At 48.6% G+C, this 13,848-nt stretch overlaps 1 protein-coding gene across 1 annotated transcript in view; it reads right to left on the bottom strand.

Moving 5' to 3' along the window:
- The window catches only part of SLC25A10 (solute carrier family 25 member 10), a 230,748-nt gene extending 220,229 nt beyond the window's left edge, over positions 1 to 10,519 (bottom strand). Inside the window, exon 1 of the mRNA XM_086931128.1 lies at positions 10,329 to 10,519. Coding sequence (XP_086787254.1) covers positions 10,329 to 10,418 — 90 coding nt within the window. The 5' untranslated portion in view covers positions 10,419 to 10,519. The remainder of the gene's footprint in view (positions 1 to 10,328) is intronic.
- Positions 10,520 to 13,848: the final 3,329 nt, after the last annotated feature.

The following is a 13,848-nucleotide window of genomic DNA, read 5'->3' as shown; positions in this document are numbered from 1 at the left end:
TTCACTGCCCCGCTGCCGCATGGAGTATTTTCCAAAATTCTTATGTTAACATTTAGACGAATTCATTAGTGCACAATTTTGTAGACCTGAAAAGATGCACGTACACGCAACGCAGGTTTTAGTGTCACACGGAGCGAGGCCGCATTACCTACAAGCATACTCAAGCTGCAGCCTGTGGACTGTGTATGGTTTAAAACCATGTTCCTGCAATGTTTCTCTCTGTGATCATTCTTTCAAACATGGAAAAACTTACTGAGCGTAGCAGTCAGTTCTCTTCTTTTCTTCGTCCATTGGCATCAACAAGGGCGCAGAAGTTTTGTTTCTTATCTGCAAAAGCCCAGGCTCTACTTCCTGAAACCTCTCTTCATCTGGTTTTAAAGCGACAGCACACGAAAGAAAAACTTGCCTTCTAGTTTACTTTCACTATTGAAACTATGAAGGGAGGGGGCAGCCCTGCTCGCACCTGATCTGTGCTTTAATTGTTGCACACTGACTTGCACAGCAGGCCCCCCCACCCCCTGGGCCACCACAGTGCACCTACTTTTTCACAAAGCATTTTTAGTTTCATGCTCTTCAGTTCCTGTTTCACACTTAGCTGCGCAGCAGGCGCTTAATCTACAGAGCTGCCATAGCACACACAGTCTGTGGAAATCATCTATTGGTTGGTGGGTTTAATGCAGCGCAAGGGAGGGGGTTGGGGCACTTTGAAAAAAATGTTTTGACCACGGATGCTATAATAAAATTGATGTGTGGACACAATAATTGAAATATTTGTGTTTATTACTGTTTTTGTTTTAGTGGTAACAGCGGACTGAATTGAAAGGGAGCGCGTTGGGCGCCACAATAAATGAGACAATAAAACTAATATAGTTTACATAAATGCTGCTTGCATACCCCGTACTGCACGCCATAAACATGCAAAGGGGCTATTCCTAAAATGCTTCTCCTGTCCTTTTAAAGTGTAATAGCCAGTCTGCGTGTTTGCAGTGTGTCCTATGATAGATTTTTCTTTCTTTAGTTTAGACAATGCTAAAAATACCTTCTCATTTAACCGTTTACAAGATATGCTGCTACATTTAAGGGCCACAATATCTTAAGGGTTCAATTTCAACGCATACGGCAATATTAACCCTTAGCTTGGATGGGGCGGATGTATTAGAATATTCAATAGTGGAACAGATGGTCTTTTCAATTTGACACTCCAGGCATGTAATACTCCACTAGGCAGATACATGGCTCTTAGTAATAACAAGCATTGGCATAGCCAATAGGTCCCCCTTTGGGACCTTATAAGTGTTTAGCCATGCAACAGTTAATGTTGTTGCAGTAAGTATATTGTGCTGCATAACTAAATACTTATAAGGTCCCAAAGTCGAGACCTATTGGCTATCCCAATGCTTGTTTAGAGTCAGACGTGATGTTGCACCAACTTTACAATCACATTTTAATTTTCCAGTGGCTCTACTTTAAGTGTGGAAATGGCTTACAAATGGGTCAAAATCGTGTATATCTCGAAATGGTGCAAACATTGAATTCCTGTGAAGTCACTGGAATGAGAGATCGACCTGAAAAGCACACTGGGGCCACCGATTAAGACCTGCCGTTTGGCACGTGGAATACTATATGTGAGTTCTTTAAGTGACCACTTGCTGCTCCACTGCTGCTGGGTGGAGTGAACTGAAAGCCTCAGTAGTCAAGCTGCAGTCCAAGGCACACACCAAATATTTTACTTGTCCAGTGGAAGTATAAACCTGGTTCCCTGGTTGACCTTGCTGCTCGGATATCAAGCAGAGAAGTGCAACTGCATGTTATTTCAAACGATCTACTTCCCAAAATTCACTCAAAAATGGAACAGTTTCACTGGAGTCTTCTCCATCTCCTCTTTTACAACAGGGTTTGGCAAATGCATAACACACATTCATCATCAGCCTTCAGGCAGTCAATGGGGAAAGGTATCAGAGTGCTTGCGATTTCACAATCCATTTTCAAATAAGTGGCACATTCCATATTGAATAGTAATCCCGTTAAATTCAGGGAATTGAAAAAAAATATATGGTTAGACAAACCCAATATGCCACATCCAAAAACTATTATCCCTGGCCTAGACACACTGAACCTACATCAGATCGTCCACAAATCCCACACACATCTCTAGACAAATCCTAAATGTCATTTTTGCAAACCCAAATCCTTTGAAAGGATTACTCAAGTCACATGGTCAGATTTTGTAGCTTTCCAACACAGCACACCGCAAATCAACACACCCAATGCCACCTTGCATGCATCCACCCATTGACCAAACTCAATTTTGAGTACTTAGAAACAACTAACATCCAACACTGATCTAGAAACAATAAATTCAGTTGAAAAACTTAAGGAAGTGCTCCAGGAAGGTTTTGATATCCCAATACCACTAAGAACAACAAACATGACAAAATTAAACAAGCATCTTGGAGAAATGCAGAATTAAAAGAGATACAAAAAGCTGAATGCATCTGGCTCAAAACAAATAGCAATCACGACAAACTTCCCCTACACAAACGCAATAGAATATACAAGTCAACAATAAAAAAAACGAAAGAGGTTTTATTCAGACCACATTCAAAACTGGGGCCGAGTGAAGGCCCAGCCCACACTGGACACCGGTCAAGCCTCGTGGTGAGGCCTGCAAAATCAGCCACCGCCGGAAACCACACAGAATTTGAAAGGCCAGACATCGTGGAGGGGGTAGGTGAGGGGGCCCCTGTGTTATCCTGGCCCGGGGCGCGCCAGCCATCCGGAGCCCGGGGAACTAGTGCCGTCAGGGAGGAGGTGTAGCTGTGCAGAGGGCGCCCATAATTGAGGAGACGGGCCTAGACTTGCCTACAGAGGTTGAAGGACCGGAGCCGGACCTGTGGGCGCGACGGCACCCAACTGAGAACGCGGCCCTCATTGGCATGTGTCTGCAATCCTTTACTGGGCATCAGTGGGCCTGAAGAGACGGACGGGCTCTGCCTACAGAAGGGCGCCACATAGTGAGAGCGGGAACTGAAATAACGGACCCCCTCAGACTGCAGCTGGGACTGGATGGGCGAGCCGCCACCATGAGGCCCAAGGGTATTGCCGCCACATAGGTTAACAAATTGGACAAATATGCAGTCCCTGTGGGTCAGGCCCACGGGGGAAGCACGGCCGAGGTCCAAGCAGGAAAGAGTGGGCCGTCTCTGACCTCCATTATGGCGGCGATTCAAACGTTGGGAACCAATCTTGAGACTAAAATGGATAAGATCTCTATAGAGGTGAACCTCCTCAAGACAGATCTCGGAAAGACCACGGACAGGGCCAAGGCCAATGAGGCTGCTATACAGGAGATCCAGACCTCCACTGAAAAACTGGAACGGTGGGTGAACGATCTGGTTTATCAACACCGACAAATGGCCCTTAAACTCGAGGACCAGGAAGGAAGGGCCCGCAGGAGCAACATCCGCGTGGTGGGTCTGCCGGAGGGAACCAGCGCGGAGCTTTTTCTGGAGGACCTCATCACCGCCCATCTGAAGCCGAAGTGGCTCTCTACTATCTTCACGGTGGAACGCACCCAAGGAGCACCGGTTCCGAAACCCAAGACGGGGGCGCCACCCAGAACCATAATTGCCAAAATCTTGAACTTTAGGGACAGGGACGCAATACTCCAAGTGGCTAGGCAGATGGGTGACTTGAAATACGAAAACGCAACTATCCGCTTCTTCCCTGACTTCACGATCCAAGTTAAGCGGGAGCGGCGCTCCTTTGCGGGCGTGAAAGCAGCCCTCCGAGACAAGGGATTAAAATATATGATGTTCTTCCCAGCCAAACTGAAAGTTATTGCTGTCGGGTAAAATCGCTGTTCTTCACAGCGCCATCGGAAGTGCAGGACTGGCTAGACAGAGAGTCATCTCAGACACAGCCTCGGACGGAGAGCGATACTTTGAGGGGTGCCCAGGCCGCCTCGCCGGGATCCACAGCAGGGAGATCGGACAATGATGTCCAGAGTCAACGCTCATGGCGGTCGAGATCAGCTAGCCCCAAGTGGGACTCACACGGACATTAACACCGGCTCAGTGGTGGCGAAGGCGGAAGCAGCCCTTACAAACTGTAACGTACACTGTATGGAACTAATGAGACTCTGGGCTGCTCCTAATTGGGTGGGGGGCTCCCCCGCCACAAACAGTGCGGCGACTGCCTTTAAGGGTGACGCTGTAGGGAGGCGACCTAAGGCATTCCTGATCTAAGAGAGAGGGTCGGTGGCCCTGTTGGGGGGCCCACATGCAGTAACACTAGAGAAGGGGCATGAACAGTTGGAAGAATGTATTCACGTGATGAGAGTGTACTCTTGGGTACAGCTATATTATGTACTGAAGGGGACAGGCGTAGGCGGCGGCTGGAGCTGGGGCCGGTGCACTCCTCCCCTTTCAGAGTTCTAGCGGGAGGGGGAGGATTCCTCACTTCCGGGTTGGGTCTGGGCGAAAGGCGCTCTGCTAATTGGGGATGTGGGTAGTTCAAAGCCTGCAGTGCAGGGTAGCGGGGTGGGGGGATCTTTGGGGAGGGGGGGGGGGGGGACTTGCCTGTTTGGGGATTGTTGGGGGCACAATGGGGGGGGTGGAATGAAGGGGTGGGGGTTGGGTGGAGGGATTGGGAAATGTTTGGTGTTGTCACGACAGCGTTTTGCTAATATCAGGGTGCGTTGTACCAGGAACCTCAGGGTATTCATTGCAGTTAGTAGTGAGCATTACTATGAGGTGGGATAAAAGCCTCAAGATTATGAGCTGGAAGGTCAACGGACTGGGAAACAAACTCAAGAGAACCATAGTGCTGCAATTTATCAAACGTCACTTGCCAGACGTGGTGCTCCTCCAGGAGACCCACCTACTGTGTAATTCATGCCATGCACTTAACAGATGGGGGTACTCACTTGTGATCCATGCCGGATTTACCTCAGGATCCTGTGGGGTGGGCATAATGACACGCCGCAACCTCCCACTGGTCGTAGAACGCACAGATTCTGACCCTCTTGGTCGCTACACTGCTATATCGGGCAGATGGGAAGGCCTCAAAGTTAATCTAGTCACTAGCTACATCCCACCTGGGCTCCAAACTCAATCATACCTAGATTTGGGGAAACTGCTCTTATCCCTTCCGGAAGGGCAGCTTATAGTGGGAGGAGATTTCAATGCAGTAATCTCAGGGCACCTCGACAGACACCCCCCCAGAGACATACCACAGGGCCACACATGGTTGGTTGACTTCACCGAGACATTTGGCCTCACTGGCATATGGAGATTCAAGCACCCAACGGACAACCAGTACACCTTCTTTTCAGGCCCTCATTGTACCTTCTCTCGCACAGATTACATGTTGGCACCTATACATCAGGGCACCACCGTGCAGGCAGCCACACATTTGGCAAGAGGCATTTCGGACCACTCCCCATTAATGGTGCATCTCACGATAGGAGAAAGGAGGGAGGGGATCGTAACGCCGATCAACGCTTGGTATCTCCGTAATTGAGGACACAAGAAAGAAACTAACTCTGGCGATTGCTCGCTACTTCGAGGACAATGGCGGCACGGTCGACTCCTCGGTAGTGCTGTGGGGAGGCTTTCAAGACAGTGCTTAGAGGGGAGGCCCTCTCGGTGATTGCGGGTCACCGCAGGGAAAGGGAGGCGTAAATGGTCACTCTGGAGAAGGATCTCCAGGAATTGGAAGCTGCGGCACTCGCCGAGAGCGCTCCAGAAGCACCACATCAGCTGCCACTTAAGAGGGCGGAATATAGGGCATTGGCCACAGAGGCTACTAAACACGTACTCAGAGACAGGGAGGGTAGAATCTACGACCAGGGAGACAAGGCAGGCAAGCTTATAGCGTGGCTGGATAAAAAGCAACAATTGCAGAAGGTGGTGGCAGAGCTTAAGACAGAATCAGGGGCTACTATCACGGAACCCTGTGAGGTAGTTGGGGAGTTTGAGCGGCACTACCGGAAAGTCTATGGTAGAGGGTCCGACCTGCCTGAGGAGGACCCCGTTAACCTGCTCACCGACATCCGTCTTCTTACCCTTGCGGAGGCAGAACGTGACACTCTTGAGGCGCCACTCACGGTTGAGGAGCTGGCTCAAGATATTTGTGATCTTCATTCGGGGAAAGCCATGGGGCCCAACGGGTTACCTATCGAGCTTTATAAGCTCCAACCGGACGGCCTCAGCCCCTTTTTGAAACGAATGTTCGAGGAGAGCAGGGAGAGGGGTACATTGCCGCGTGACCATCCCCAAAGACGGCAAGCCAAGAGACTCATGTGCCTCTTACCGGCCTATATCCTTACTGAACGCGGAGCCCAAAATCCTAGCAAGGGTACTGGCCAACAGGCTCAAGCCAGTCCTGCCGACACTAGTCCACCCGGACCAGTCGGGCTTTATGCCACATCGCAATACGGCCCAATTAAGGTGGCCACAGACGGGTTTAAGTACCTGGGTATCTTTGTTTCCAAAGAAGGGGCTACCAGGTATGACAGGAACCTCCTACCCCCACTACAGCGGTTCAAGAGGGACTCTGTCTCCTGGAGGAAGCTCCCACTGTCCATGCTAGGAAAGGCGTCGCTTTTTAAAATGATGGAAAATGATGGCGTTGCCGAGATTTTTATACGCCCTGCAAAACCATCCAGACTTGGTCGCGCAGTCTTACTTCAAGGCTATTGAAACCGCACTGAGGGAACTACTTTGGTCCGGAGCGCCCGGCATCTCCTTGCAGAAACTCCCATTGGGCTGGTTTGACAGAGGTATAGCACTCCCGGACATTCGTAAAGACTACTGCACACCTCTCGCCATTAATCAGGTATTGTGATGGCAATGACCCGGGGTATGGAATGGACAGGTGGCTCTTGCCGGGCTGGAACTTTGAAGCGGCCCTGTACTCTAAACCTGGCAGGTACCAGTTAACTGGACCAACCAAACACTCAGTCCAAGTATGGCACGCAGTGCAACGTAACCTGGGATGGGCTGACACTCTAACTATGGCTACCCCGCTATGGGTTTCACAACGACTGGGCACCCTGAACCGAACTAAAGGGTTCCGTAATTTGGACTTAATTGGGATCTCCCATATCAGAGACCTATGGGGATCTGAAGGAGTTGTGTCCTTTGCCTCACTCCAACATACATACGAGCTTGCACAATACCACCATACTTGAACATACAGCATATCCCTGTGTATTTAAACATGTATAATTTGATTACATGTATTTAGATATGTGCATTTCTTTGCACAAATATATATATTACTTGTGGTTTAACAATATATAGATATTATTTAGGTCTACTTAACAAATATATATATTATGTATAAAATATACAAATATATTCGTTTATGCTTAAGATGTATATAGATTAACCACAACACATGTGAAAAGTGTTCCTTGAATGATTCTCAATTCCTCGCAGTAGCCGGTGTGCTGTGTCTTTCAGCAGTGCAGGTGCGTGCATTTATTACACTAATATCTTCTGTAAATTATAACCCGCAAACCCAGATACCATGGATAATAACTGAGGGTCTCCATTCATCTTTAAGGATTTTCAACACTGCATTTAATACAAGAATTCAAAAGGGTTTCTTGTATTAAAAATAACCTTGTTCTGGTTATTCCCCGACGCTAATAACAGCGATACTAGAAATTAAATCTCTCTCTGAGTTTTACACACATGACTTCCTGTCTACTGTACAATCACTTTCTTGTAGCAGATTGCCTACTTGTTGGGGTATATTACAACTACTGAGCTCTCTGCTTTTCAGCAGGTTTTGGTATTAGAATGCTATCATATCTCAATTATTGGACTGCTTCCAGTTCTACTACATATACAATTGTGTATGCAGGCTTAATCATTTAAGCTTTGTGGCACTCTTCTAATGTCGGTGCATGAAGAAACCCTCTGCATTTTAAATGTTACAAATGTTTCAAGTCAGTATCAAACGTCAGCCATCAGGATCACCACAGTCACGCTGTAGAGCTCAGCACACATAAAACCGTGACTAGACACAGATCAATCACCTGCAGAACTGGGCGTCTGCACAACCAACTGCTGGCCACAGGTCAGTCTAACCAAAGTAAATGTGTACGCAGGCTGTAAGCACGGTCTGCTCACCTGCATCATACCTAAGGACCTTGGCTTGGCAGCAGCAGAACCTGTAGCTGGATACAGCTCAGTCACATAAAGACTAGTACAGGTGCAAGCCCTCACAGGTGTACAACCTAGTCACCTAGATAACGGAGTGTGTAACCAACCAATTACTGGGTACATACTAGTTAGCAGCAGCACTGACTTGCGTAGAGACCATAACTAAACAGCCAATCAGTATTGGGCCTGCAACCATGGCTGGGTTCATTGCCAGTCTAGTCACAAACAAAATTAAAGGTACACATGGCCATTCTGGTAGGTAAAGGAATAGGATGGTCACAAAGCGAACTGTGTATGGTGCCCAAAAAGATAAACAACTTAGTGGTCTGTTTTAATCTGCCATTAGGCAAATACTACCATAGGAACTAAATACGCAATGATGGATTCACTGCAGAGTACGAGTAGTACTGGTACTGATATGCAACAAGAAGAAGTTCTACTACTGTTGTTGCTTTATCTAAAGAGTGATATTTTCAATGGAAATGCATTATTCGCTGAATTTCGAGCAACAAAGAATGCTTGGATTGTAACACAAATACATCTGATTTGAAATCACTATATATAATACTAGCAGCCCGCCCCGGCGTTGCCCGGGGCAGAAGGGGGCTGGGGGCAGCATTTTAAGACTCTATGCACTCCCGCCCACACCGACATTGCTCAGACCGCATCCCTCCCGCCTCGCCACCGCCCCGACATTGCCCAGCCCGCCTCCCGCCCCGACATTACCCAGCCCGCCTCCCGCCTGCCTCGATCCTCCCGCCCGCCCGCCTCCAGCCTGCCATTGCCTTACCTGAGCCGCCCGCAACGGACTTCACCACCTCTCCTTGCCGCTCTTTGCCTTACCTGAGCCACCCACTCCAGACTCCACCGCCACTCCTCGCCGCACGTCACCGCTCCTCCCCTGCATGTCGTCATCATGTCTAGGTCGCGGCCAGCGCTAGTTTTAGGGGACTACTTTGTTTTGACATTTTTATTTTTTAATTTACGTTTTTTTTATTTTATTTTATGTCGCCTATGTCCATCTACACACCCTGAGGATTCCAACAATGTATTGGGTGTGTAGATTGGCGCTGTGGTTCCCGTGTTTACCTTGCCAAAAGGTTTCTGTTCTCTCTTTATACTAGTAGTATAGATATAGATTTTACAGGCTTCAGATACTCACGTTAGAAATGGGAATTAAACAGTTACCCCCTTAAGGAATCAATTCACTCTCGAATTGCAAAAGCAAGGGGGAAACTATTCTCACTTCAAAATCTTACCTTGACCAGTGTGTGCAATCACACACCCTACGGCTGAGTACAGACCAGCCACCTGCAGATCTGTGCTTCTCCTCAAGTCATAGGTGGGTAAAAACTAAACACACATCAAGCTGAAAGTGGACACATACTTAGTATAATCAGTTGCCTACAAACCTGGATATCCCCTCAGCTGAGCACAGGCAGAACTGGCAAAGCCCACAGCATTAGAACTGGCAAAGCCCACAGCAGGGACAGAAATCAGTTCCTTGCAAAACGCGGCATGCGTACAACCCACTGGAAGGTAAGGGAGCATTAGAACTACTTGCACAATGTCCAGAGATGTACCGAGGCCAGTCATAAACAGTTCTGGCCATGTGCAGCGGTGACAGTTTTGTGCAAGCCTTCCATTTGCAAAATTGTGCTGCGCACCATCCACAAAAATACCAATGGTTGGATACAAACCAGTCGCCTCCATAACTGGTCTAAATCGCAAATCGCTGGGTAGGCCACTTCCATAATGAACTGAATACAGCCAACCATAAAGGTCAGTCTCCTACAAAACGGGGTCATCACACAAGTCGTGCCACAGCAAGTTTCTCGACAAGTCACCTGACGCCCACAGATAGCATTAGGCAATGGACCATCCACCAACCTCTCAGAGAAAATTCCCTGACCCCCTGCCTGCCAGATTCCACAGCGGTCACTGAGCTCCTGGGGTACGGGCCACTTATCTCCCACCCCGTGGAACCGACCCTTGTGCCTCCCGCTGCACCAGCGCTCACTATGGTTAAAGACTTACAGCCCCATGAACAACAGCCCACCCCTGTGCACTAATTCTCCCCAGCTATCCCTGGCCGTATGGGTGCCACCACTGTCCCGGGTCCCCAGGCTGCACCCTCCTGCGTCTCCTCACCTTGAGCAGGTCCAGAGGGTGGGTGCAGCAGGCCGCACCGCACGAGGCGATACCCCCGAAGTACCAGCGAGACACCCGGCGTTCCGCCATAGTGCAGCAGTCAGCGTGTGCGCCTGGCAGGGGCAGGGAGCCAGCCGTGCTCGGCCTGCTGCTGCTGTGAGGTGGCCTGGGCGGGGAATCGAGCGTGAGGCGGTGGAAGCAGCGGGTATAGGCCCGGGCGAGGGGGGCGGGGCTGACTGTGGGTGTGGGCGGGGCTGAGCCAGGATACGCCCCGCGGTCCGGAGATAGGCCTGTAGGGTGCAGATAGTAACCACGTGGGAGGCAGGCTCATGGAACTTGCAGCCCTCGGCCAGAGTGTTAGCCTTGACCGGGCGTCATTGCCCTGTGAAGCCCTCTTCTTGCATCCGTGTCTGTGCCTCCATGGCTCCGTCTCCAGGCCCGTTAGCCAGGCGCTGAAATGACCTCCACTCCTGCAACCCCACCCACACTGCATCCCTCCCCGCGCTCTTACTGGCACTGCCAGCCCATGCACCGACCACCTCCCCAGTCCTGGCCTACCTCACTGAGGCTGGTCTCCTTATTAATTTATTTTTATTTTATGCGTTTTTTATATAGCGCGGACTTTTTATTTTATTTATTTATTTATGCATTTTTATATAGCGCGGACTTTACCCGAAGGCGTCAGAGCGCTTCACATTAGGAACAGAAATGAAACATAATGAGAAACATTGCAAAAGAACAGATTACAAAAGCATACGTTACGTTACGTTACATAAGGTAATAGTGACAATTGTGAGCAAACAAAATACATGAGGTAGTAAAAATTGTGAGCAGCCAAAAATACATGAGGTAGTAAAGTTAATAGTGACAATTGTGAGCAAACAAAATACATGAGGTAGTAAAAATAGTGAGCAGTCAAAAATACATGAGGTAGTCAAAGGTGCACAAGAGGAAAAGTGACAAGTGTGCAGTTATAAGAGAAAACAAAGTATAATTTGAGGTATAATACTGCAATAAGTGCTAGACACTCAGGCACAAGAACAAGCGTTACGTAGGCAAGGTTGCACTTGTGCAAGTATCAAAGGTAAAAACATGTGAGAGGTAGCAACCGTGTGTTACAAGGGCAAAGTGGTGTGTGCAAGTTACAAAGGGCACCGAACACAGGTACATGGAAAATACTGCAAAAAGGCAGACACTCCAACCACAGGAATACATTGGGAAGGCACTTCCATGGTCATGGAAAGTGGAAACTATCAGTAGTGGGAAGTCTTCCTCCAAATAGCAAGAGGACGTGAATTACTTTTGGAGGTGTCTGTGGAGGAGGAGAACTTTGAGGTCCCTTTTGAAGGCCTGGGAGGAGGCGGTGGTCCGGAGCTGAGGCGGAAAGGAGTTCCAGATTCTCACTACGTTGCCTGAAAAGGATTGGGCCATTGTTCTTTCCTTCTTGAAAGTGGGAGGTTCAAGCAGTAGATTCTCCGCATTGCGTGAAGGCCTAGAGCCTCCAGAGAGTTTCAGTTTATTCGCCAGGTAGCGGGGAGAGGAGGAGTGCAAGGCTTTGTGGGTGATACAAGCGGTCTTGTAGATAGCTCTAGCCTCGAAGGGAAGCCAGCGGAGGGTGGATAACATCGGTGTGATGTGATCGCTTCTTTTGGCCCCATAAATGAAACGAGCTGCTGAATGGAAGACAGACTTAAGTAGGGACAGGTGAGATTTGGGGAGGCCAGTAAGAAGAGAATTGCAGTAGTCTAGTCTGGAGAGGACCAGCGATTGCACCAGGGTTATAAGGTCCTGCTCCGGGAAGAAGCGACGGATTCCCCAAAGAAGGCGCAGTTGGTAGCGAGCAGATTTTGCAATAGAATTGATGTGGGGAGTTAGATTGAGTTTTTTGTCTAGAATGACACCAAGGGATTTTGCGCTGTCGACAATGATGGGTTTATTGTTTAGTAGATTCATCTGATCCATCCATGATTGAACCGGGGGAGGAGAGAGTGAGGAGGAGAAGAGGAGGAATTCAGTTTTGGAGGGATTCAGAATCAATTGATGAGTTGACATCCAGTTTTGAATGGAGTCAAGAGTAGATCTTAGGATGGAGAGATCATGAGTGGAGGCAACCTTGAGGTAGAGTTGAGTGTCGTCTGCATAGAGATGATAGTGAATCCCGGATTTGCTTAGGAGGTTTCCCAGTGGTTCTAAGTAGAGATTGAACAATGAGGGTGCAAGCATAGAGCCTTGGGGAACACCTTGAACCACCGCCACAGGAGAAGAAAGACTGTTCGCTATTTTGATCATTTGAGATCTGTCAGAGAGGAAGGATGCAAACCATTTAAGCACAGTGCCCTCCATGCCCATTCTCTGTTGAAGAATATTGAGGAGGGTGTTGTGATTAACAGTGTCGAAGGCTGCGGAAAGGTCAAGGAGAATTAGCAGACAGGACCCCCCTGAGTCGAGTATCCTCAGCGCATCATCAACCACTTGCAGTAGGGCTGTTTCAGTGCTGCAGTTTTGGATGAAGCCGGACTGACAATGGTCAAGTAGATCATTGTCCTTGATATGACGAGAGAGTTTTTTTGCTACACGTCTTTCTGTGATCTTCGCAAGAAAGGGAAGGTTAGTGATGGGGCGGAAGTTGTTGAGGTCATTCGCATCAGCAGTGGGCTTTTTAAGCAGAGGGGTGACCTGCCCAGTTTTGAAGGAGACAGGAAGGGAGCCTTGCCAGAGGGAGAGGTTGATCAGAGTGGTCCAATAGGAAAGGGAATGGGTATAGAAGTCAACGGCAATGGCACTGGGGATAGGGTCAAGAGAATGGTTGGAGGGCTTTGTTTCGCGTATGCACTTGAGAAGGGCATCTTCAGATATAGGGTCAAAGCTCTGCCAAATGGCTAAGGATTTACGCTCCTCTGGAGGTGTAGGATGAGCAACCTGATCCACAAGTGATTTCACTTTTCCATCGAAGAAAATAGCGAAATCAGCTGCTCTCTTTGTAGAATCCTCCACCTTGGAGGTTGGGGGAGAGCAGCTCGGAGTCTTGATGAGATCGAATAGTTTTTTGGGTCTATTTTTGGCGGAATCAAGGAGGGTTTTGAAGTGCGTCGCTTTCTCAAGGAAGATGTGCTTGTGGTACTTGGATCTTGCTGAGCGAAGCATGGCTAAATTGTCAGTGGAGGGCAATTGCCTCCATTGCTTCTCCAGGAATCTTAGCTACTTCCTTTCCTCATAAAAGGATTTGTTGAACCAAGGTGCTGAGGGAGTGGGCCTTATCCTTTTGCTTTTGAGTGGAGCGACGTTATTAATTTCAGCTGCAAGAACTGTGAGGCATTGGGAGGTGAGATCGTCAACAGCTATGTTCGGGTCTAGCCTTGGAAGTGATAGCAAAGCTGATTCACAGAGGGGACCGACATCAATGTTTTTGGCATCACGGAACCAGGAGATGGCCCTCTTGGGTTGGCCAAGAGTTATAGAGTGTGAAAGTTGAAGAGAGAATGGGATGAGGTGGTGGTCAGACCAATCTACATGAATTGGG

The sequence above is a fragment of the Lissotriton vulgaris genome, chromosome 7 (genome assembly GCF_964263255.1).
Source record: "Lissotriton vulgaris chromosome 7, aLisVul1.2, whole genome shotgun sequence".
NCBI classification, from domain to species: Eukaryota; Metazoa; Chordata; class Amphibia; order Caudata; family Salamandridae; genus Lissotriton; species Lissotriton vulgaris.
The sequence above is the reverse complement of the archived record's forward strand: the minus strand, read 5'-3'. Positions and strand labels throughout refer to the sequence as shown.